Raw genomic sequence first — 25,544 nt, forward strand, 5'->3', positions numbered from 1 at the left:
CAGGTTGATTCCATCGGGCCAAAGGAGGAAAGTGTCCTATTGAAGAAGCCACTGCGGTACGGGTAGGGGTCAGCGGGCTGGAGGGCTTCCCTTTCCGCGCAGGAGCGTTCAGTCGCAGCTCCGCGACTATCGCGATAGAAGAGCTGGATCGGCGCTGGCCCTTTAACAGCCCCTTCCCGAGGGCCTGCCCCGCGCGTGCGCACTGCGGTTCTGCGCTTGTCATCATGGCGACGCGGGGCCATGTGCAGGACCCTAACGACAGGCGCCTCCGGCCCATTTACGGTGAGTGCCTGGGGCCAGCCTCTTGTCGGCCGGACGCGTCGAGAGCTGCTGAGGCCGGGGCGAAGGTCCAGGAGGGGCGCTGAGGGGGCGGGCGCGGAGCTGGCGGGCGCGGGGGGCGGACCGCGCGGGCCTCTAGGCCGCAGCCCCGGGCCTCGCGTAGGCGCTGGCCGGGCCTTCTTGAGCCCAGCGGTGGCAGCGGCGCGGTCCAGGCAGGGTCTGGTCAGCAGAGCTGGCCCGACGTGCGAGACACACTCTCGCTGAGACGTGCGCTGCCCGCAGGCTGCGTTGTTAATGCCGCACCAAGGAAGACCCAGGATCTCAGGTGGATCCCAAGCCAGGTGAAAGCTGGCTCCGGCATGAGGGTGCGACACTCTGCTTGAGGGAAAATTCCTCACTAAAGACATTTTACTTAGGAGAACCGGGCCTCGGGGGTCGTCTGACTAGTTGTGCTCGGTGCATATGGAGAAACAGGTCCAAAGAGGGGAAGGGGCTTATGCAAGGTCACCCAGATCGAGTCAGGAGCAGGCCCTATTCGAGGCTCCTAATCCAGAGCTCTTTGGTGGAGAAACAGCTGCTCTGGGCGCACGTGGGAGGCGGGGTGTGTGTGGGGGGGTCGTGGGCCCAAAATAGCGGTGAAGAGACAGTGTTAGCTCTTGTCAGAGGGGCATGCAGGGCTGCTGCAGGGCTTTTCCTCTCTGCAGCTTCTCTGGTTTCTCTGCAGCTTCCCTTGTGCTAAGTGGATCCCCCTCCTTAACGCTTACCTCAACTCTCAGGCATTCAGACCTTGATGTCATCCTGCTTACCCGGCTGTGAAAAATCAACAGATTTGAGTCAGGGAGAAACACCTTTTCAGTAACCAGGATGTTCTGTAATTGGGCAGTGGTCCTTTTTGCAGTTCCTCTCTCTCCTCATAGATAGTTGGTGTGTCTTAGTGAACAGTGAGGAAGGCTTCAAGGTCAGTGGTTTTTGCCAAACTAGACCTGGAACTTATAGTGTAAATGTTACTAAATGGAGGTTTCTCCACATGGCTGAGATCATTCAACTTTTTTGGAGGAGGGGGCAACTTTATTTCTGGCACGGTTGGTCCTGCTTTTAAAATTTGTATGATGCTTTACTTACAACTCATTTGATTCTAGCAACAACCTGTGAGGTGGGAAATAATAGCTAATGTATCTAGACCGATTATTATGTTATTCTCTGTGATTGGCCCTTCACATGGCTTATCTCATTTAATATTCACACATTCTCATGAAGTGGATAGTTTTTTCCAGTCCTGCAAATCTCCCCCCACCCTTTTTTCCCCACAGATGAGAAAAATGGGGCTTTGTTGATAATTGTTTAATTTGTCTAAGGTCATTCAGCTAACATTTGATGGAGTTAGGGGCCTAACCCCAGTGTCCCAAGCTCACCCTCTTAACCACTGCTAGAAAATTCCTCGCTTTAAGGGGAAGACACTGACTTTCCAAAGGTCACACGGGTGGTGAGTGGCAGAGATAGGACTCTATTTCCACTTCCCCATGGTGTATGTTACCATACCCTCCAGTATATATTTTCAGAGGGCAGGGATGAAATAAGGATGATTGAGGGTAGGAACTGAATCCAGCCAGGGTCCACAGTTTCTAGCTTATTATGACTCTCTGCAGCAGCAGCTGCCTGCAGACATTTTTTTTTTTTTTAGTTTTATTTATTTAAGTAATCTCTTCACTCATCATGGGGCTCGAACTCACGACCCCGAGATCGACCCCAAGATTGAGTCGCGTGCTCCTCCTACTGAGCAACCAGGTGCCCCCCTCCTTTAAACTAAAAAGATTCAGTACTTTTCTTTTCTTAATATAAATTCTAGTTAGCTAACATGCAGTGTAATACTGGTTTCAGGAGTAGAATTCAGTGATTCATCAGTTACATACAACAAACACCCAGTGCTCATCATAACAAGTTCCCTCCTTAATACCCATCACCCATCTAGCCCATCCCTTACCCACCAGATTCAGTACCTTTTTTTTTTTTAAAGATTTATTTATCTATTTTAGAGAGAGCACTCATGTGCTTGGAGGAAGGAGGATGGCGGGGGAGGGGGGGAGAAGCAGAGGGAGAGGGAGGAAAAAGAAACCCAAGCAGACTCTGCATATGGAGCCTGACTCGGGGCTCGATTCCAGGACCTCGAGATCATGACCTGAGCTGAAGTCGAGTCTGATGCTTAGCTGACTGCGCCATCTAGGTGCCCCCAAGATTCAGTATTTTTGAGAATAATTGGATTTCTAAAATTGTTCTTGAGGACCAAAGGAAATGCCTTTGGTGTCCCATAAGTCATTTAGAAATAACAGTGTTTTGAACTACTCAGTAAGAAAAATCTTGTCCATTTCACGTTGCTAAACATTAGGGTATGTTAACTGGAAGTGACAAGTTGTATTGTCAAACTGAAGCGAGAATTATGTAGCTTTTGTTATAGTTCATGGGGTGAGTATTAGACGAAGCTTCCTTTAAGAATTTCAAGCAGTTAGGGGCGCCTGGGTGGCTCAGTTGGTTAAGTGACTGCCTTTGGCTCTGGTCATGATCCTGGAGTCTCAGGATCGAGCCCTGCATCTGGCTCCCTGCTCAGCAGGGAGTCTGCTTCTCCCTCCGACCCTCCCCCCTCTCATGTGCTCTCTCTTTCTCTCATTCTCTTTCTCTCAAATAAATAAATAAATCTTTAAAAAAAATTTCAAGGCAATTAATATCAACTGGCAGGAACAGGAAAAGAGAGGGTACCAACTGTCCTTGACTTCAGCACTTTTGACCTCCAAACTTTGGGACAGCCCTTGCTTTTGTGTTTAAATATATTAGTACCCCTAAACCACTATTGTTACTTGAATTCAGACATTTATTAGCTGGTAAATGAAAAGCTTATGCTTGGTAGATAGTGCTTGCCCACCAGCCAGAAGTTCAACTGTCAGCATTAACTGAGTGCTTGTTTGTATGCTAACTGTCCTATTAGGTAGTAAGATTATTGTGATCACAGTAGTAAACTAAAGGCCAGAGATTAAATTGCTCAGAGTTAACAGCTAGTAAATTGTAGATCTGGGATTTGAACATAGGCGTTGTCACTGAGAGCCCAGCTCTTCATTGAGTTCAGAATTAGCAGCATCACTCTCTTTGTACAGCATTATTTGTACTGCCAGGGTTTTAGCATTTTACAACTGTTGGAAACTGCCTGTAACCTCAGCTCTTGCTGAATATTGTTTAGGGTAGAAGTGGACAGTACTGTATAGGTGATTAACTGTGAAATTGTGGTGAGTTGAGATGTGGTGGGTTGAAATTATATTTTCATTGTCCAGGTTTAGAATAACTTTTCAGAAAGCTCATTAGTTGAAACATCTTCAGAGTGCTTCTCATTACTTATAAATTGGTAAGTTTAGGTATTATATTTTTAGTGTTTGAAAACCACGCCTGACCTTACTAGAACACCCACTTTATTCATTTTCGTTTTGCTAAAATTATTGTCTCGTGCTATGTGGTTCTTTACAGATTTTGTACTCTGACATGACTTGGTGAGCGCCAATGCTTTTTTCTACCATTATTATTAATTTAAAAATGTTTTTAGTGGCTAGGGGGACAAGCAGGGTGGAAGTGATGGTCAAGTATGGCACATCATAAATTTGTGTAGAATACAGGAATTGCTAGGTCAGCAATTGTAAAATAGAGAAGTTTCAAAGACAAAAAATATTCTCATAGTTTTTAGAATGCACATACATATTTTTATTTACTTTCCTGGCACACGATCTTTTGTTCTCATCTGTCTTACTGGCTTTCAGTCTTGCTATAGTCTGGGTGAGGTGTAACATACTTCCTAGCTGTGTTTCCTGAATGATAGTGACTTTTTAGTGAGTTAAGACGTTTCCCTTTGGTGCCTGGCCAACTCCAGGTAATTATTCTGCTATAGTTCATTAGTAAATGCTCCCAAGTCCTCAATCCAATGTGGTGTTTATTCTGAGCCTTCTGTTGGGCATTGTTAGCCCTGCGAGTCATGTCCTGTTTTCCCCGAGGAGTGGCAGGGCGTCTTGGTGAGTGAAGATTATCTTGTCCTTCTTTAGAAAAGTCACTTGGTACAACCTGTTTTCTTTCTTTCTTTTTGTTTTTGAAATTATTATGACCATTTTAAAAGGTCTGACTTAGGGCGCCTGGGTGGCTCAGATGGTTGGGCGTCTGCCTTCGGCTCAGGTCGTGATCCCAGAGTCCTGGGATCGAGTCCCGCATCGGGCTCCCTGCTCCTTGGGAGCCTGCTTCTCCCTCTGCCTCTCTCTCTCTCTCATGAATAAATAAATAAAATCTTAAAAAAAAAAAAGGTCTGAGTTAGACCTATACATTCTAAAGCATTTTAGACTTAAAAGAATGATTTTAATGCACAGAAAATTCCTAAAAGAATACATAGAGTAGAGCATGGTGAGAGCATAGGTCAGGTTTAAGAGACTAATGCTTTTCACGTTATGCCCGTATGAACTGTTCGGGTTTTTTTTTTTAATTATTTTTTAACCATGGCTTGCACTGTTTCTGTTATTTAAAAAATTAGTTGGGGGTGCCTGGGTGGCTCAGTTGGTTAAGCGACTGCCTTCGGCTCAGGTCATGATCCTGGAGTCCCAGGATCGAGTCCTGCATCGGGCTCCCTGCTCAGCAGGGAGTCTACTTCTCCCTCTGACCCTCCCCCTTTCATGTGCTCTCTCTCTCTCTCAAATAAAGAAATAAAATCTTTAAAAAAAATTAGTTGGGGCACCTTGGTGGCTCAGTTGGCTGAACGTCTGACTCTTGGTCTTAACTCAGGTCTTGATCTCGGGGTCATGAGTTTGAGCCCTGCATTGGGCGCCATGCTGAGCGTGGAGCAGAGTCTCCTTAAAAAAAAAAAAATTAGTTGAGGGGTGCCTGGCTGGCTCAGTTGGAAGAGCATGCGACTCTTGATCTCGGGGTTGTGAGTTCGAGCCCCCCATTGGGTGTAGAGATTACTTAAATAAATAAAACTTGAAGAAAAAAAAGAAAGCTTTAAAAAATTAGTGGAAAAGATTTTTAAAAAACTTAAATAGTATGAAGCCATCACTAGTCATTGGTTCTTTGAACTTACTGTTGTGTTGTGGTCACTTTGTATGTATGCATCTCTCATTTTCCTGATAGACTACTCAATTTCTAGAAGACTTTTTTTCCCCCTATATGGTTTGTTCATTTCTGTATTCCTTTTTTCATTCACCTTATTTATTGAGGGCCCAGTATGCGCTAGGCACAATGTAGATTCAGGGAATGAGTGAGTACTGAACAGCAAAGCAGAGACATGGTTTCTGCTTTCAAGGAGATTGTAGTTTCAACAGATTTCTTAAAAATAATGGTGTACATAATCATTACACTTGTGTTAAGAGCGCGCGCGCGCACACACACACACACACACACACACACACACACACACACAGTTGGGAGTGGTGGGGGGAAAAGGGAGAAGAGCAGGGAGCCTGACGCAGTGCTCTGTCCCAGGACCCCGGGATCATGACCTGAGCCAAAGGCAGATGCTTAACCGACTGAGCCACCCAGGTGCCCTGTGTTAAGAGCTTTGAAGGAAAAATGTAGGTTCCCATGAGTGCATACAATGTGGGCATCTGAGCTGTCAGGGACAAGACAAGAAAAAGTTCCCTATGGAAGTGACATCTTACTTTGAACATGAAAGAAGAGCAGAGGGTTAGTCAGGCAATGATGGAGGGAGCATGTAAAAAGGAGCTTGCTCCACCTTATGTGTTGGCAATGCGAAGATTGGTTGAGATGAGGCTACTGTGGTAGACAGACTCAGCTTTGTAAGCCATTTTAAGAATTTTGAAATTTGTTTTAAAGATAGTGGGAAGCAGTGAAGAGATTTAACCAGGAGAGTGAGGTTATCAGGCTTGCAGTTTAAAAAGATAGCTCTGAATATTCTGAGGGAAATAGTTTAAAAGGGGGCAAATGTAGGCTGTGAGGTAATTGGTTAGGAGGCATCATTCCTTTTTAAATTTAACCCCTCCCAGTCATCTTGCAAGTAGTAGATATTTAACAAAATTTGTTGACTGAAGGAATGTTTTACCTACAATTTGTATTCTTGGTAAAAGCAAGGCTCCTATTCCAAAGCATTTAGAATTTTAAGCAAAGTGGGGCCTGGGTGGCTCAGTTGGTTAAGCGACTGCCTTCAGCTCAGGTCATGACCCTAGGGTCCTGGGATCGAGCCCTGCTTTGGGCTCCCTGCTCCGCGGGAAGCCTGCTTCTCCCTCTCCCACTCCCCCTGCTTGTGTTCCCTCTCTTGCTGTCTCTCTCTCTCTCTCTCTCTCTCTCTTTCTCTCTGTCAATTAAATAAATAAAATCTTTAAAAAAAGAAAAAGAATTTTAAGCAAAGATGGAGCTATGTTGTATTCAGTCTTTTTTTCTAAATTGGAGCAATATTTTCAGTAGTCTTTGAAGCTCTTGTAGGAAGTGGAAACAGTGTAGGTTGTCATTTTAGCTGCCCTAGAGACTTTCACAACAGCTTCAAGAACACACAGCCTAAAAGCAAGCTTGCTTGCTTGCTTTTTTTTTTTTGACAAGACTGATCTCTCTTTTTTAAAGTAAGCTCTATGCCCGACATGGGCATATGCCCGACTCATGACCCTTAAGATCAAGAGGCGCATGCTCCACAGACTGAGCCATGAGCCAGCCAGGCGCCCTAAGACTGATCTCTTTCTTTAATTAATTTATTTTTTTATTCTTTTTTTTTTAAAGATTTTATTTATTTGAGAGAGAGAGAATGAGAGATAGAGAGCACAAGAGGGAAGAGGGTCAGAGGGAGAAGCAGACTCCCTGCCGAGCAGGGAGTCCGATGCGGGACTCGATCCTGGGACTCCAGGATCATGACCTGAGCCAAAGGCAGTCGCTTAACCAACTGAGCCACCCAGGCGCCCCGGACTGATCTCTTTCTTACTGTCAGTATCCCTAAGTATGATTGGACAAATTAATCCCAGGGCCTCTTCTACCAGGCACGTAGGCCTGCATGTGTCAGGGCCTACTGCTGCCTGCATATGTAAGGAAGAGTCACTTCTGTTCAAATTGTTACCCAGGAAGGTGGCTGGCTTAGTCATTTAACAGAATTTGATAGTCTCTTGCCAATGATTTAACCCAATGTTTTCCAGATTTCTGTCGTTCTTCCATCTAGTGTGATGATTCTAGCTTTATTTAGTATTATCTGTGCTATTATTTACTTAATATTTTTCTCTAACTTGATTTTTAACTTAAATTTATTTAAAAATAATCTATATCATTATCATTAATGGAGGACCTGTCACTTGTGCTGAGAAAACAAAGTGATAAGATGAAAACAAAACAGTGTTGTTAAAGTCTTAACTAGATTCTGATATTTGTGTAGCTCTGAGTCTGAAGTCTGTTCCTTTGCTGTTAAAAGAAAAAACATTAGAAAGTATTAAAGAAGTGGCTGGCTTAGTTGGAAGAGCATTCAGCTCTTGATCTTGAGGTTGTGAGTTCGAGCCCATGTTGAATGTAGAGATTCCATTAAAATCTTAAGGGAAGAAAAAGTATTAAAGAAGTGACTGGCTAACCCTAAACTGAGACTGTCTCTTTAATACAAGGGAAACATTGGAAGAGATCAACTTCTCACTGTGTTACCTAGTGCTGACTGCAAGGACCACCTAAAAACATTTCACTCAGAGAGTGGTACCCATGGTTTGCAAACATTGCTTTCATCTGTGCATCATCATCAAACTGTTTCCTATGCCTGATTTGTGGATGGCTGATTTTGGCTTATTCCTGTTATTAAGGGAACACCAGTCCTCATGGTCAAACCACAGTTACCATTGAATAAGTTTTGTTTGTTTGTTTATTTATTTATTTATTTATTTAGAGAGAGGAGGGAAGAGGGAGAGAAAAACACTAGTACACTCCATGCTGAGCGTGGAGCCTGACACGGGTCTTGATCCCATGACCCTGAGATCATGACCTCAGCTGAAACCAAGAGTTGGATGCTCAACTGTGTCACCCAGGGGCCCCACCTTTGAGTAAGTTTTAAAACAACTTACTAAAAAGATTTAGGATATCAATTTATTTATATATTTATTTTAATTCATTTTTTTTTTAGAGGAGAGGGACAGAGGGAGAAAGAATTTTTTTTTTTTGTTTAAGATTTTATTTATTTATTTGACAGAGAGATAGAGAGCACAAATTGGCAGAGTGGCAGGCAGCGGGAGAGGGAGAAGCAGACTTCCCGCTGAGCAGGAAGCCTGATGTGGGGCTCGATCCCACGACCCTGGGATCGTGACCTGAGCTGAAGGCAGATGCTTAACCGACTGAGCCACCCAGGCACCCCGAGAAAGAGAATCTTAAGCAGGCTCCATGCCCAGTATGGAGCTGGATGTGGGGCTCAGTCTCATGACCCTGAGATCATGACCTGAGCCAAAATCAAGTTGGAGGCTTAACCTACTGAGCCACCCAGGGGCTCTGGAATATTGTTTTTATTGGCCTGTTTTCTCCAAGGGCTACATAATTTATATTCCAGAGTCAGTAATGTAAAATGAAAATAGACTTTTACCATCTAGGCATCCAGGAGCAGGGAGCCTGACAGCAGACTGGCTGAATGTAGTGGAGTGTCTTAAACTTTTGGGTGCAAGGAGCAGAAGCCCATTGACACAAGCTCTAGTGAAGGGGCCTTGCTATAAACCCTGGTGGGAGCCTAGAGCAGGGATGCAGTGTTCAGGGTTTGATGGAAACTGGAGATGGGGTGCCTGGGTGGCTCAGTCATTAAGCATCTGCCTTTGACTCAGGTCATGATCCCAGGGTCCTGGGATTGAGCCCCGTGTCAGGCTCCCTGCTCAGTGGGAAGCCTGCTTCTCCCTCTCCTACTCCCCCTGCTTGTGTTCCCTCTCTCGCTGTGTCTCTCTCTGTCAAATAAATAAATAAAATCTTAAAAAAAAAATAAAAAAGCAACTGAAGAGCTGTCAGGATCTAAAGCTTTTTTTTTCTTTTAAGATTTTTAAAAATTTATTTGTCAGAGAGAGAGAGAGAGCACAAGCAGGGGGAGTGGCAGAGGGAGAAGCAGGCTCCCCATTGAGCAAGGAGCCCAATGTGGGACTTGATCACAGGATCCTGGGATCATGACTTGAGCCAAAGGCAGACACTTAACCACCTGAGCTGCCCAGGCATCCCTAAAGCTCCTCCCCCCCAATTTTCATCCTTGCTTTTATCTGTGTGTGTTTATTCTCTGCTTGGTTCTTCAGACTGGGTTTTTTTTTTTTTTTTCCCCCTGCCTACTCATCAGTTTATCCAGGGCCCAACATGTTGGCTTTGTGGCCACACCAAGATGTGACCTCTCTCCACGAGCTTAAATTAATCACACTGCCCTGCCCCCAATCCTTTGATAAAGATAAGTGACATTTTTAATACTTTTATAAATGTTATGTGAATGAAGAGGCAAGAGACAACTCCTTTTCTTCACTCCCCATCAACTAACTTGTATCCCCTAAGGCGTCTTCAAAATGGAAATTCTGGAGCTGCCACTGGTAATGTCAGACTAACAATATTTATTTCCTTCCAAATGAGGTTCCCCATAGTTTCTGACTCTGGCTTTGTGACTCATTGTTGCAGTTACAGATTACCAGGGAGAAACCTGATTTACCCTTAGGTTAATATCCACCCCATTGGGTGTAGTTACAAGGTCTAGACGTGGTCATCCAATCCTACCCCTGCAGTAGAGGCAGTGGAAACCATTCCCAGAGAAGAGGGCATGGGCAGGTAAGTACAGAGGGAGAGGTTAAATGCCCTTATAGTCCTGACCTCTGGTCTCATCCATTTATGGGCAGATCCTCAGAGTTGGGGTCTTATCACGGATGTTTAATTACTCTTCCGGGTATGCTCTAAGAACGTGGAGTCTTACAGGAATGAGTCAGAAGTAACTTAGAACTGACTCAGAAAGAGATCTGCACGTTATTAGGAAGAGAAAGTGTCCTTTATTGAGCTGAAATATCTCTGTCAGGCATTCTGTAAGGACAAATGATGGCATATTGGCTGAGCTATTTAAGAAAACTGGTGTTAGATATTTGGGTAGTTAGGCCAAGTTTGTATGCTTTTAGTTTTCTGGTTCTCCAGTCTCTCCACCTGAGTATTAGGTCTTTGATCTTCCTTTCTAGATTGCGATTGCCTCCACAGTGAGTCTGTCTCTTTTTGATCTTCCTCCTTAGATTGTGATTACCTCCAGAGTAGGGCTTCTTAATCTCTTCACCTAGCATATTTAGTGCTTATCTGTGTTATGGCATTGAAGAAAGACTGAAGAGATGAAACTCATGGGCTCATGTGGGTCTGTTTTAAGTTTTAGTCAAGTATTCATTGGAGGAAAATGGAATTCATTAGGTAAAATGATAGTCTATTTCTGTTATTTGGGGCACTCTGGGCCACGAGGGCCATAGATTATTTTGAGTTCTTTATGTTTCCTTTGTCCCTATGCTGATTTGGGACCTTGATGGACAGAGTGGGACCATTAGCGGTAGTAGATTCTGAACTGGCCCGCATTCAGTCATCTTTCTATAATTAGAACTGACAGCTACCACCCATGTTGCCCACCTATAACACTTCTCACTTTCCGTCTCTGGAAATGAATCTTTGCTTTGTGTGTGTGTGTGTGTGTGTGTGTGAGACACACATTTGTTTTTGTTTTTGTTTTTAATCTTATTTATTTGAAAGAGAGAGAGAGAATGAGAGATAGAGAGCATGAGAGGGAAGAGGGTCAGAGGGAGAAGCAGACTCCTCGCTGAGCAGGGAGCCTGATGTGGGACTCGATCCCAGGACTCCAGGATCATGACCTGAGCCGAAGGCAGTCGCTTAACCACCTGAGCCACCCAGGCGCCCGACACACATTTTGTTAATGTGCTTTATTTGTTAGAGCAGTTTCAGGTTTACAGAAAAAAGAGTGGAAAAGTACAGAGTTCCTATATATCCCTACACTCCCACTCCCTCCCCCCAGTTTCCCCTATTGTTAATATCTTGATTTAGTGTGGTACTTTGTTTCAGTTGCTGAGCCAATATGATAGGTTTTTTATTTTTTTATTTAAAAAAATTTTTTTTAAAGATTTTATTATTTGAGAGAGAGAGGGATAGAGCACAAGCAGGGGGAGCAGCAGAGAGAGGGAGAAGCAGGCTCCCTGCCGAGCAGGGAGCCTGATGCGGGGCTTGATCCCAGGACCCTGGGATTATGACCTGAGCCGAAGGCAGACACCCAACCGACTGAGCCACCCAGGCACCCCAGGTTTTTTAATTTTTTTTTAAAGATTTTATTTTTTTTTGAGAGAGAGGGCTCACGAGCATGAGCGGGGGAGGGGCAGAGGGAGAAGCAGATTCCCTGCTGAGCAGGGAGCCCAATGCAGAACTCAATCCCAGCACTCTGGGATCATGACCTGAGCCACCCAGGAGCCCTGATAGGTTATTTTTAACTAATATACATAGTTTACTAGTTTACATTAGGGTTTCTTCTTTGTGTTGTACCTTCTGTGGGTTTTGACAAAAGTATGATGACCTATATCCATCATTACAGTATCATACAGAATAGTTTCACTGCACTAAAAATTCCCTGTGCTCCACCCATTCATCCTTCCCCCAGCCCCTGGTGACCACTGATTGTTTTATTGGCTCTATACTTTTTTGCCTTTTCCAAAATGTCATATAATTGGAATCATATAGTATGTAGCCTTGTCAGATTGGCTTCTTTCACATAGCAATATGCATATAAAGTTCCTCAGTGTTTTTTTGTGCCTTGATAGCTCATTTCTTTTTATCACTGAGTAATATTCCATTGTATGGCTCTATCACAACTTTGTTTATCCATTGGCCCATTGAAGGACATCTTGGTTGCTTCCAAGGTTTGGTAGTTGTAAATAAAGCTGCCATAAACATTCGTGTGCAAGTTTTTGTGTGGAGGTAAGTTTTCAGCTTATTTGGGTAGATACCAAGGAGCATGATTGCTGATCAAATGGTAGAGTATGTTTAGCATTTGAAGAAACTGCCAGAGTGTCTTCCAAGGTGGTTTTACCATTTTACCTTCCCAGCAGCACTGAGTGAGAGGTGCTGTTGTTCCATGTACTCACCAGCATTTGATCCATAACTTATTTTGAGTTACCCATGCCTCATCTGCCCCTACACTGATTTGGGACCTTGCTGAGCAAAGAGGGATCAGGTAGTAGTAGTAGTAGGTTGTGGACTGGCCTGTTTAGTCATTTTTCTGTATTTAGAATTGACAGCTACCACCATTTTCCATTTATGACACTTCTCATTTTCTTCTGGATCTTCTCATCTGGAAATGAATCTTTTCTTTGGTTAGACTTTTGGATAATAATTGATTCCTTTTTTTCCATAACACAATTCTATAACAGGTCTGAGAGATGACTATAGGAATATAAGATTGTATTCTGGACCATCCTAGCCACTTAGAGTTTTTTTTTTTTTTTTTTTAAGATTTTATTTATTTATTTGAGAGAGAATGAGATAGAGAGAGAGCATGAGAGGGGAGAGGGTCAGAGGGAGAAGCAGACTCCCCGCTGAGCAGGGAGCCCGATGCGGGACTCGATCCCAGGACTCCAGGATCATGACCTGAGCCGAAGGCAGTCGCTCAACCGACTGAGCCACCCAGGCGCCCTAGCCACTTAGAGTTAAAATTGGCACCATGATGTTTTTAATACTGAATTAAAATACTTTATGAAACATCTCATACCAGCATATGCATTTTTCATATTTGCTGAAGGAATATAATTATCATAATTTGTTTTCATAGATTATCTTGATAATGGTAATAATAAAATGGCAATTCAGCAAGCAGATAAATTGTTGAAGAAACATAAGGATCTTCATTGTGCTAAGGTAAGTTCATTTGCTCTTGAGTTACTTATATTTGGTGGGTTATATATTATAATCTTAAAAGGGAAAAGATATTAAATCTGTTAAGGACTTTTTTCAGGTTTTTTTTACCCCCAGGTTATGTTTTGTTTTGTTTTTTAAGCAGGCTCCATGCCCAGTGTGGAGCCCAATGCAGGGCTTGAACTCACAACCCTGAGATGAAGAGTCACACACTCTACCAACTGAGCCAGCCAGGCGCCTCTCTAAGCTCTAAGCCATTTCTTTTTTAAAGATTTTATTTATTCATTCGAGATAGAGGGATACAGAGAGAGAGAGCAAGAGCAGGGGGAGAGGCAGAGGAAGAAGCAGGCTCCCTGCTGAGCCAGGAGCCGGACGTGGGGCTCAGTCCCAGGATCCTGGGATCATGACCCAAGCCGAAGGCAGATGCTTAACCATCTGAGCCACCCAGGTGCCCCTAAGCCATTTATTTTTCTGATTACTTAAATGCCATAAATAGTATTTAATTAAAAGCTAACGGTTTATTTCTTTGGATATTTTGGACATAACTTAGCTAATTTAATTATTTTATATTGATAGACTTCTTTTTTTTAAGCAACTTTGTGTCTTTTATTTATTTTTTTAAAGTAGGTTGTATGCCCAACATGGGGTTTGAACTCACAGCCTCGAGATTGAGAGTTGTATGCTGTAGAGCCTGAGCCAGCCACGTGCCCCTGTTCTGCCTTCTTAACATGACTGAATAGGAAAGACTCTTGATGTGCTGCGATTTTTAGTAAAATATGGTTTACTTGATCAGCAACCTAGGCGTACCTTACAGCTTATCTTGTGTTTTCAAGTTGGCTTCTTTGGCTTATTTTTTTTTTAAGATTTTATTTATTTATTTGACAGAGCATAAGAGGGGGAGCAGGAGAGGGATTAGCAGGCTCCCCTCTGAGCAGGAAGCTTTGGCTCATAGTTTCATTTCTGTCCTTTTAAAACTTATGTTTTTCCTATGTATCAGGTTTTAAAGGCAATTGGTTTACAGAGAACTGGAAAGCAAGAGGAAGCCTTCATGTTAGCACAGGAGGTGGCGGCCCTTGAACCGACAGATGACAACTCGCTACAGGCACTGACTATTCTTTACCGGGAGATGCACCGACGTATGTTTCTTTTTCATTGTTTTTAAACCTGAGCTGTAGTTTTTGTTTCTTCCTTCTTCTTCTTCTTCTTCTTCTTTTTTTAAAGATTTATTTATTTATTTTAGAGAGCGAGAAAGCACACAAGTGGGGGGGAAGGGCAGAGGGAGAGGGAGAGAGAGAATCTTTTTTTTTTTAAAGGTTTTATTTATTTATTTGAGAGAGAGAGAATGAGAGCCAGAGAGCACGAGAGGGAAGAGCGTCAGAGGGAGAAGCAGACTCCCTGCTGAGCAGGGAGCCTGTTGTGGGACTCGATCCCGGGACTCAAGGATCATGACCTGAGCCGAAGGCAGTTGCTTAACCAACTGAGCCACCCAGGCGCCCGAGAGAGAATCTTAAGCAGGCTCCACATCCAGCATGGAGCCCAAGCTGGGGCTCGATCTCATGACCCTGAGATCATGAGCTGAGCTGAAATTAAGAGTTGGATGCTTAACCAACTGAGCCACCCAAGCGCCCCAAGGTTTTGTTTATTTCTGATTGAGTTTTGTATTTGTTCATTTTACTTATCATTCATGTTTTGAGTGGATGGCAATAGGCAAAATAATGCATTAACCATGATTTACAAAGACTGTAGGCAGAAAGGATATTTTACGCATATTAGTATCCTGAATTGGAATGAGTTGATGTTGGTTTGTGACATTTTGATTTACTGAATGGAAGAGTTATCCTTTTTACTATTTGATAGGAAAATTTCAAACATAAAAAAACCAGAACAGCATAAAAAATCTCAGTGAACTCCTTATCCACCTTCAGCAGTCATTGTCCCATGGCAAATTTTACTGTATCCCATCCCCTGCCAGATTATTTCTTTTTTTTTTGACAGAGAGAGACACAGTGAGAGAGGGAACACAAGCAGGGCAAGTGGGAGAGGGAGAAGCAGGTTTCCCGCAGAACAGGGAGCCTGATGCAGGGCTTGATCCCAGGACCCTGGGATCATGACCTGAGCTGAAGTCAGACACTTAACGAAGTCAGATGCTTAACGACTGAGCCATCCAGGCGCCCCTGCCCATCCCCCGCCAGATTATTTCTAAGCATATTCTAGGTAGTCTACCATTTCACCTGTAAATAAAGTTTTTCATTGTTAATTTCTCATATCTTTTATTATGGAATAATACGTATCTTCCATAATACATATTATAGAAGATACATTTTATATAACACACTAGAATACTTCATGTGGAATAATGAATATTCATGAATCTACCAGCCAACTTAAGAAAGAGCATTATCAATACTGGCAGCTTCCTATGTGTTCCTTACCAATCTCACTTCCCCTTTTACATTCCAAGAGGTACTTGTTTTCCTGAATATATTTTATTATCTTGCTTTTAAAAAAATCTTTTATCACTTTTGTTTTTCTAAGTAATACTTTATTAATTTTGCTCAATTTTGACTTACTTGAAAAGTTTTGCCTTTGGGGCGTCTGGATCGCTCAGTTAATAATGTCTTCAGCTCAGGTTATGATCCCGGAGTCCAGGATAGAGCCCCACATTCAGCTCCCTGCTCAGTGTGGGGAGTCTGCTTCTCCCTCTGCCCTTCACTGCACTCGTGCTCTCACGCTCTCTCTCAAATAAATGGGTAAAATCTTAAAAAAAAAAAGGTTTGCCCTCAAACCATCACGTTGTATACCTTAAGATATACAATTTTTATTTGTCAGTTATTCCTCAATAAAGCTGGAAAAAATAAAAAGTTTTGCCAACCTAGGGGACAGAAATGTTACTTTCCAGTTTTGTTTTTCATTTTTTTTAAAGATTTTATTTATTAGGGAGCGCGAGCAAGAGGGGGGAGGGGCAGAGGGAGAGGGAGAAGCAGACTCCCTGTTGAGCAGGGAACCCAGTGTGGGGCTCGATCCCAGGACCCTGGGGTCATGACCTGAGCTGAAGGCAGATGCTTAGCTGACTGAGCCACCCAGGTGTCCCGTGCTTTTCGTTTTTTAAAAGACAGAACTTAAGAGTTGGGTATTATATCTGATTATTTAGGGATTATGTTGATTTGGGGTTATGGATTCTCCCCCAGTGTTTTTTTTTAAAATCATTTATCTCACAAATACTGAATATTTCTCTATGACAAGTATTGCATCCAAGTCAAAGATGAAAGGTGCTCTCTCTGCCCTTGTGTTACAGTCTTTAAGGGGAAATTCAGGGGGACGTGGCTGGCTCAGTCAGTAGAGCATGCAACTTTTGATCTCAGGGTCGTGGATTCAAGCCCCACGTTGGATGTAGAGCTCAATTAAAAAAAAATAAGGGGAAATTCATCAATAGACTCTTTTCTACATTATGTGTTAATAAATGTTATAAGAGACTTGTTTAAAAAATTTAAAGATGGTGGAAGGAAGCAGTGATCAAACCGGGTGGAGGTGCAGAGATGGTGTTGGGGAAGGATTACATTTGAACTTGCACAGTTCCTTGCAGAGAGGATTACATTAGAGCTGGGTCTTGGTCTTGGATGATGTTCACTGAGTAGAAAAGAGAGGAAAGGAGAATCCAGGCAGAGGGAACATGCAGAGGTATGAAACAGCACTGGGAGTCTAGTGGAGCTACAAATAGTTTGAGGTGCTGGAACACGAAGTGCTGTGGGAAATAAGTAGGAAGGAGACAGAGAGGCTAGATCCTGGAGGGTCTTATTTATGTATTGCAAATGTGTTGGGGAGGCCGAGCTATTCCATGCTTCACTGAATAACACCCAACCAAGAGAAGAGTAATGATCAGATGAGGCAAAACAAATACTTTCTTCTTCCTTAGTGATAGGAGACATCTGTTTCCTCCAAAGGGGAAAAAAATTAAATGCTGTTAAGATTTAAGGTATACTTCAATAATTAAGGAATGTCCTCTTTCTCTTTACCCTAGCGGAGTTAGTTACAAAACTCTATGAGGCAGCTGTGAAGAAAGTTCCCAATAGTGAGGAGTATCACTCTCACCTCTTCATGGCTTATGCCAGAGTGGGCGAATATAAGAAAATGCAACAGGTAACTTGATTCCAAACCTCCTGGGCTGTGGGATTTGCTATTAGACGCAAGTCTTTTTAAATATGACTTAATTGTAGGACTGTGTGTGCATGCATGTGGGTGTTTGCGTGTGTGTGTAGAGCCGAATCTCTGTATTTGTGTGTGGAGATCAGGCAGATACTTTCTTGTGTGTTTTAAAGATGAACTATTATGCAAGTTCTTCAAGTGTTTTATTTGGGGAAATCTGATTGTTCTTTGGTGGCCTGGTGGTATGTTTTGTTTGGTTCTGGTAAGTTGGCTTCAAATTGTCCCACTGCATGAGATTGTTGTTATAGTTTCAGAAAATAGGCAGAAATCCCAGAACAAAAAAATGAACAGACTATAGAAAGATTAACCTTAAAGTTTAGATCTAATTTGTAAATTTAACTCTTCGTAGCCTGCGGAGATTTTTAAATCCACCTGGGAAAACTCCCCACTGTTTGGGTACTTGTCTTTTTCATAGAGGCAGCTTATTTGCCAGTTAGCACGTTTTAGGTGTTGCTTATATTTAGATGTATGTGAAGGAACCTCATTTGGACTAGTGGGTGGGTAAAGTCAACATCCCAGAGAAATGAAACTGTTAAGCCCGTAAAGGGTTATGATGTCAAACTAGCATTTTTTTAGAAATGGCTTTGTTTGTGGGTATAATTTCTTCTGAAAGCAAAGCTTTCTTACTTGGGTTTTTATTTTGTCTTATTCTTTACTTGAAATATCAGACTATAACAACAGATAAATTAGGGAGGGTGGAAGGTACTATATTAATATAAATCCTTTCTCCTTAAAATTAATCTTTGTATTTGCTTATGCAAGGTTTTAAATTGGAAGAATTTTTTCCCCCAAATTTAATTCTTTGAAGAAGTTTTATTTACTGATGGAGTATATTCTCAGGAAAAATAATCAGATTATAATTTTTCTTTTCTTTTTTTTTTTTTAAAGATTTTATTTATTTATTTGACAGAGAGAGACACATCAAGAGAGGGAACACAAGCAGGGGGAGTGGGAGAGGGAGAAGCAGGCTTCCTGCAGAGCAGGGAGCCCGATACGGGGCTTGATCCCAGGACCCTGGGATCATGACCTGAGCCGAAGGCAGACGCTTAATGACTGAGCCACCCAGGCACCCCTATAATTTTTCTTTAAATGTAAAATGGGTATATATTTTTAAATTGGCAATGCTAACATGAAAATATGTAAATCTTTAGTATCATTTTTACTTCTAGGAATATGTTTTCAGGAAAGTATATTAAATGTCCATTAATACAGATACAGTTAAAGGAATTATGATTCATCCATGTGGGAGAATAAAATGCAACACCCCACCTCCCCTTAAATGGTACTGTGTCTTTGTCTTTTTCTACCAGTCCCTAAAGGATATCTCTAAGGGAATGTGCCAAAATGTTACCAGGATATAGGCCTATGGATACTTTTCTTTCTCTTAATTTTTTTTTTTAAAGCATGTGTTAATTTTATGATCCCACAAAACATATTTTTGAACCATGTCTTTTATATATACATGCAATAAAATAACAAAAAGGACAAGTTAATGCAATGACAATATTAGGGTAAATTTTGAAAAAGGGAAAAAATAATCTGCCACTTGAACAGATTTTTTTTTTTTTTTTTACTGTTGAACTTTACATGTTGGCAGAGATCTACATATACCTTTGCATCTTGCTCTCGGGAGCCACTGCTTTGATGTGGCTTAATAGTCATTGATCCTAAATATGTTGTAGCTATAGCTTTTTTTTTTAATGTTTGTTTTTAAGATTTTATTTATTTGAGAGAGAGAGTGAGCAAGAGAGATGGAGCAGGAGAGGGGCAGAGGGAGAGGGAGAAGCAGACTCCCCGCTGAGCAGGGAGCCCAATGACGACATGGGGCTTGATCCTTGATCTGGCACTCGGGGATCATGACCTGAGCTGAAGGCAGACGCTTAGCCAGTGGAGTCAGCCAGGCACCCTGCGATAGCTTGTTTTTATATTATTCCATTCTAGTATATTGGAAGAACAGAGCGTTCTGGTGTTAAATGTTTCAGAATGAAAAGTCTTAATTTTTATTTTACCTTTTTTGCTGCTTAAGATTGTTACAATTTCTTAGTTTATATGTATGTTTATTTTGAAAGTGGTTGTCAGTGTGGGGTAATAGGTAGTTTACGAATTAAATGTCATGTTTCATCAGGGTGAGCGTTTTTGTTCCTGTTGAATCCTCAGTGCCTAGAATAGCATCTGCACAATAAATTTTTGTTAAATAAATGAATGATTTGCATTAACTGGTGGAGGTAAAAGGGAGGGAAGCCAGGGAATCAGAAAATATAAGGACTTCTGCTGTCCCAAATGACATTCCTGGCAGGTAATATTTAAAATCATCTTGAATGAAGATTTGCTAGGGGTTCACAGGTAATTGGACTTTTCTTTTTCTGTAAATGGTGTTTCCTTTTGTTCTTTTGTTTGTTCATTTGTTTTTTGACGTTCCTGTATTCTGAGTCACCAGTTCACAGCCATGTTTTTTAAACTTGTCTGTCTTCAAAAGTTTTCTGTATCAGCAGAGTATCAGTGTCTGCAACATAGTATAGGGTGCAGGCATGAAATTTTTGCCTTATCTTTTGTATTAAAAATTCATATTAATTTTATATTTTACTTCTTTTTATTTATGTCATTATAAAAATGTTTTCTTTCCCCAAATGATCAAGTAAAATTGGTTTTCTAACATTTGATTCCATTCCTCCAGAGTTTAGTGTTAGGAGCAGGGACTTTAAGCCATCTTAGACTCTACTTTTTTTTTTTTAATTTTGTTTATTTGAGAGAGAGAGAGAGGGAGAGCAGGAGAGAGAGCGAGCAGGGGGAGGGGCAGAGGCAGAAGGAGAAGCAGACTCCCCGCTGAGCAGGGAGCCTTACTCAGGGCTCAGTCCCAGGACCTTGAGATCATGACCTGAGCCAAAGGCAGATGCTTAACCGACTGAGCCCCCCCGGCGCCCCTTAGACTCTCCTTCTTATCCTGTATTGTGCATTTTGTCTTTAAATCATCTTGACTCTTTTTCTACAGTGTCTTTGAGGTCTCTTTCTAGTTGATCTACCTCATCCTGGTTTAGTTCCTCATTGCCTCATCTCTTCTATTTTTTTTCCTTCACAGTACGGCTAAAACACTCTTCCTAGAAGAGTATAGATGTGTACGTATCACTCCCTTACTCTGTATAACACTCCGTTCTGAGTGCTTTACAACCAGGGTATCTCAGTTGCCTCTCAGCTCTTTTCCCCTCCCTGTCCTCTTAATCCTTATTTATAGCCAAAGGTTCTGTTTGTTCTTGTCAACATATGTCTCTTCTTTCTTTAATATTTTGTTCAGATTCAGATTTTGCTTCTACCTAGAATTGACTCACCCCAAGTGTTTCTCTTTGTGTATATGTATCCTTAACCCCATCTTGGCCTGTAGACATTCTCTTGACCTTCAAGGTTCATCTGAAAGACTGCTACTCTGAAGAAGGCTTTATTGATTAAGTTCCCTTCCCTACTTTCGCTTAAAGAAAGAAAAAGAAAGGAGTGAACAAACTTAACCATGCTTTTTTTGAAAACAAAAAGGCATCGTGTTTTTGTATAGGATGTTTATTTTTTTTGCCAAGTATTATTTTAGTCATTTGAATATTTGTCTTATCTCTTTCCCTAGCTTTTGTGTTTGGGACCGGGACTCAATCTTTTTATCGTGGGCAGAATAGACATTTCCTTCCACTAAATAGGGGCTCCGTATAATTTTTCAAGTGGATTAAAGTTAAGCAAAAGATTAAAAAACATAAAATAGTAACTGTGACAATTAGCTGACTGAGTTCTTAGCATTGATTACTAGTTGGCTAATTATGGGCAGATTCTCAGTTATGCATGAATAGATCTACTTTGTTCCTTCTTGCCATGTCCCTGCTTTTAAGTATTTCATATTATACATTTCACAAAGAAAGGGTTCAGTTCAAGTTAATGGTATCTTGAAAGAACCTGATTATTTTCCTAACCTAAGAATTATTATTTTTTTAATAATGTCAGAGTAAACTTTTCTGATTTTTTTTTTAAAGATTTTATTTATTTATTAGAGAGAGACATAGCGAGAGAGGGAACACAAGCAGGGGGAGTAGGAGAGGGAGAAGCAGACTTCCCGTGGAGCAGGGAGCCCGATGCGGGGCTCGATCCCAGGACCCTGGGATCACGACCTGAGCGGAAGGCAGACGCTTAATGACTGAGCCACCCAGGCGCCCCTAAACTTTTATGATTTTAAGTTTAAATATACTGTCTGGGGGCGCCTGGGTGGCTCAGTCGTTAAGCGTCTGTCTTCGGCTCAGGTCGTGATCCCAGGGTCCTGGGATCGAGCCCCGCATCGGGCTCCCTGCTGAGCAGCAGGGAGCACCTCAATGTTGTCAATTGAGCTTCTTCCTCTCCCACTCCCCAGGCTTGTGTTCCCTCTCTTGCTGTTTCTCTCTCTGTCAAATAAATAAAAATCTTTAAAAATAAATAAATAAATATACTGTCTGCCTTTTTTTGTTTTACTATAACTAGTTAGTGCAGTATTTTTAGGTAAGTTTGTTGGTATACATTCATAAGCCAAATTTTATGTTTGTTGGTAGTCTGTCAGAACCATATTGGATTGCTCTATTTTCCAAAAATACCGGCCTTTAATTTGAAGAAATCTGGTTCAAAAGGTGAAATATTCCTGATGTAAAAATTCACCTTTGTGATTACCTATATTGCTGTCTACTAGAGAATATCCATCAAGTCACTAGGCACTTACAGTAACTGGGATGTGTAGACATGTTGCTATTCTCCTAGGAAACTTCTTGCCACATATCTAGATCATTAATTGCCGTCTGTATTTTGTTTTCCAAATTAAGCATTTATGGCTCTCTGTCTTTCAGGCTGGCATGGCTCTATATAAGATTGTCCCCAAAAACCCTTACTACTTTTGGTCTGTGATGAGCTTAATTATGCAAGTGAGTATGGCATTCAGAATGGGATTGAGATTTATTTTTATTTTTGTGTATAGTTATTGTCCTTAACTTGTCTTCTGAACACCTTGGGTAATGTGTTGCAGCGTGTGTCAAACGGGGACTTTACATAATGTCAATTGACTTTTTGAGTTGGGGAATTTTGGTATTTGTTCCTTATGAGTTGGTATATCAGTTTATTTGTATGTAGCACACACTGTATTTCCCCTGAATCTTAAATCCATTCCTGGGTTATTTGATCAAGTATGAGCCTTGAAAAATTTGGTATTTTGACTTGAGGTTTGTCTTTAAAACAGTATTGTTTGTTAGCGAACACGTTATTGAACTGGATGGCCTTGTTTTATCAATTCTGTTTTTTGAACCTCAGTTTGCTCTTTTGCAGGGAGATGCTTATCTTCCAGAGCTACTGTAAGGACCAAAAGGAGATAGTGTGTAAGAGAAGATAGGGAGGAAAGAGTTAAAATGTAGCGGTTAAGTCAGAGAGGCTCTGGGTTTAGACAGGTCTGCATTCATATACTGGTTTCAGCACATGTCTTAGAGAGCTGTTGGGGAATTTAGTTTATCTATGAAATAAGCATAATAGCTGCCTTGAGCTACTGAGCTCTGAGCAGAATCTCAGGCAATGTTAAAATTATTAATAAGCATTGATTTAATTATCAATCTAAGATAATCCTAATTATCGAAACTAGTTAATACTAGGCTGTATAAATGGAAAGTATTGGCGTTTTCCCTCTAATATGTGAACATCCCAAAAAGACGTCTGAAAGGCTTTTACTCTTCAAACACCTGATGATACCTTTTACATATACTGAACAGTATAGGCATATCCCCTCTTAACATAGTTCTAGAAAAATGTATGAATAACCTATTTAAAAGTTAGACCATATTATGGAAATCCAGTTTGTCAAAAATGTATAGGATAATGCATCTTTAATAAATCTCTTCTAAAGCAAACCACTCTGTAATGTATCTTCATGGCAAGTTCAAATTAGGTCTGATATTAGACATAGTGGACTGATAATTACGTGCTGGAGTCACAGTAATGGTCTGCCTGGTAATAATATAAATAGTGCAAGCAGGGGGGAAATTAGAGTGAAATATTTATTTTTTTCTCCTATAGTCTATATCGGCACAGGATGAAAACCTCTCAAAAACGATGTTTCTGCCCCTCGCTGAAAGAATGGTAGAAAAAATGGTGAAAGAGGACAAGATAGAAGCCGAGGCTGAAGTGAGTAATGGAAGTCCTACAAAAGCCGTACTTTTGTATTTGCATGAGTTTGATATTGCTACAGTATGCTACGGTATTACAAACTGCTCTCTTATTCCAGTTAGAGAGCTGGGTCCTCATTCTTGTGTAAATATGAAGCTTTGGAAGTACCCAGCTTAAGTATAGCGAACATTCTTACTGCTGATTTCATCTCATTTGAAGATAGTGTTCTTTTCTATTAGATACTTTTTAAATTAAATTAAATTAAAATTAAATTTTCTTAAGTAGGCTCCACACCCAGCATGGGGCCCAACTTGGGCTTAAATTCATGACCTTGATACCAAGACCTGAGCTGATATCAGGAGTCGGACACTTAACTGACTGAGCCACCTACATGCCCCTTGATAACTTTTTAAAAACATGCAAATGACTATTCTTATTGAAAAGTTTCGATTGTTGCATTTCTTACTTGTTTTTTCTGTAAGGTTGAACTTTATTATATGATCTTGGAACGTTTGGGAAAGTACCAGGAAGCCTTGGATGTTATCAGAGGAAAATTAGGAGGTAATTTTTAGTTTTCCTAAAGTTTTTTTTCTTCTATTTAAACACAAAAAAAAATATTTTTAAAGATTTTATTTATTTATTAGAGAGAGAGTGAGCGAGAGAGCGAGAACAAGCTGGGGGGTGGCCAGGGGAGAGGTAGAGGGAGAAGCAGACTCCCTGCTGAGCAGGGAGCCTGATGCGGGGCTCGATCCCAGGACCCTGAGATCATGACCTGAGCTGAAGGCAGACACTTAACTGACTGAGCCGTTCAGGCGCCCCAAACATGAAAAATATTTATTGTGAAAAATTTCTTCCTTACACAGAAACATAAAGATATAAAGACATAAAAAAAATCACTTGTGATCATCTTACGTTCTTCCAGACTTTCCTGTATGTTATACATTTACTTTAAAAATATATTTTATTTCATTTTATTTTTTAAAGATTTTATTTGTGAGAGAGAGAGAGAGAGGAAGAGAGCATGAGCAAGGGCACAGCAGGCAGAGGGAGAAGGAGGATCCCTGCTGAGTAAGGAGCCCGATGTGGGACTTGATCCCGGGACTCCAGGATCATGACCTGAGCCGAAGGCAGACACTTAACGACTGAGCCACCCAGGCACCCCAAAGCTTTTTTTTTTTTTTTTTAAGATTTATTAGAGAGAGTGAGAGAGTGAGTGTGAGCTGGGGGAGGAGCAGAGGGAGGGAGACAAGGAGACTCCACGCTGAGGGTGGAGCCAGTGCAGGGATCAATCAAATGATCCTGAGATCAGGACCTGAGCTGAAACCAAGAGTTGTACGCTTAACTAACTGAGTGGCCCAGATACAGCAAGGCTTTTTTTTTTTTTTTTTTTAAGTAAGCTCTACACCCAACATGGGGTTCAAATGCAAAACCCTGAGATCACGAGTCACATACTCTACTGACTGAGCCAGCCAGGTGCCCCTATTTCAATCTTTTTAATGTTTTTCGATCTGATAGATAAAACATATCTTACAGTTTTTATTTAATTTTGAGGGAGGATAATTTTTTTTATTTGTTTAAAAACCATTGATACTTTCTTTGAGCTGCTTTTCCTTATCCTTTGCCTATTTCTAAAAATGTGATTAATCTTAATGATTTGCAAGAGCACTTTATATGTTAAAGATGTTAGCTCTTTTCCATTATAGTGAAAATACTTCTTCCCTTTTTGTTGGAAAACTTATTTGTAGGAACTTAATAGATTGATCTAACCATTCCCCTTTGAAGATGTTTCTGACAGAGATTTAGGTTCCTAAACATTTACCCATTTTTGATGATTTCTGTGGGAGAAAGTCCTGGAAATCCAGTGTTGTTTTGACAAACCTGGTTTTTAATTGTGCCTTTATAGTCATTGGGGGAATCTAACTGTAGATGAATAGCCTGAGATCTCTCATTAGGAACAGTCATTAAAAAACTTCTATTTCAGGGGCGCCTGGGTGGCTCAATCGGTTAAGCATCTGCCTTTGGCTCAGGTCATGATCCCAAGGTCCTGGGATCAAGTCCCTCAT

General features: G+C 41.3%; 1 protein-coding gene across 1 annotated transcript in view; it reads left to right on the forward strand.

The window, feature by feature from the left end:
* Positions 1–208: 208 nt before the first annotated feature.
* Positions 209–25,544, forward strand: part of NAA25 (N-alpha-acetyltransferase 25, NatB auxiliary subunit) — a 73,495-nt gene continuing 48,159 nt past the window's right edge. Inside the window, exons 1-7 of the mRNA XM_028116639.2 lie at positions 209–282; positions 13,058–13,143; positions 14,138–14,276; positions 17,159–17,277; positions 22,182–22,256; positions 23,392–23,499; positions 23,964–24,042. Of these exons, the coding sequence (XP_027972440.1) occupies positions 225–282; positions 13,058–13,143; positions 14,138–14,276; positions 17,159–17,277; positions 22,182–22,256; positions 23,392–23,499; positions 23,964–24,042 (664 nt within the window). The 5' untranslated portion in view covers positions 209–224. The remainder of the gene's footprint in view (positions 283–13,057; positions 13,144–14,137; positions 14,277–17,158; positions 17,278–22,181; positions 22,257–23,391; positions 23,500–23,963; positions 24,043–25,544) is intronic.

Source organism: Eumetopias jubatus, unplaced genomic scaffold, assembly GCF_037043125.1.
Source record: "Eumetopias jubatus isolate StellerSeaLion01/CBP00866 unplaced genomic scaffold, mEumJub1_p1.0 scaffold_16, whole genome shotgun sequence".
NCBI classification, from domain to species: Eukaryota; Metazoa; Chordata; class Mammalia; order Carnivora; family Otariidae; genus Eumetopias; species Eumetopias jubatus.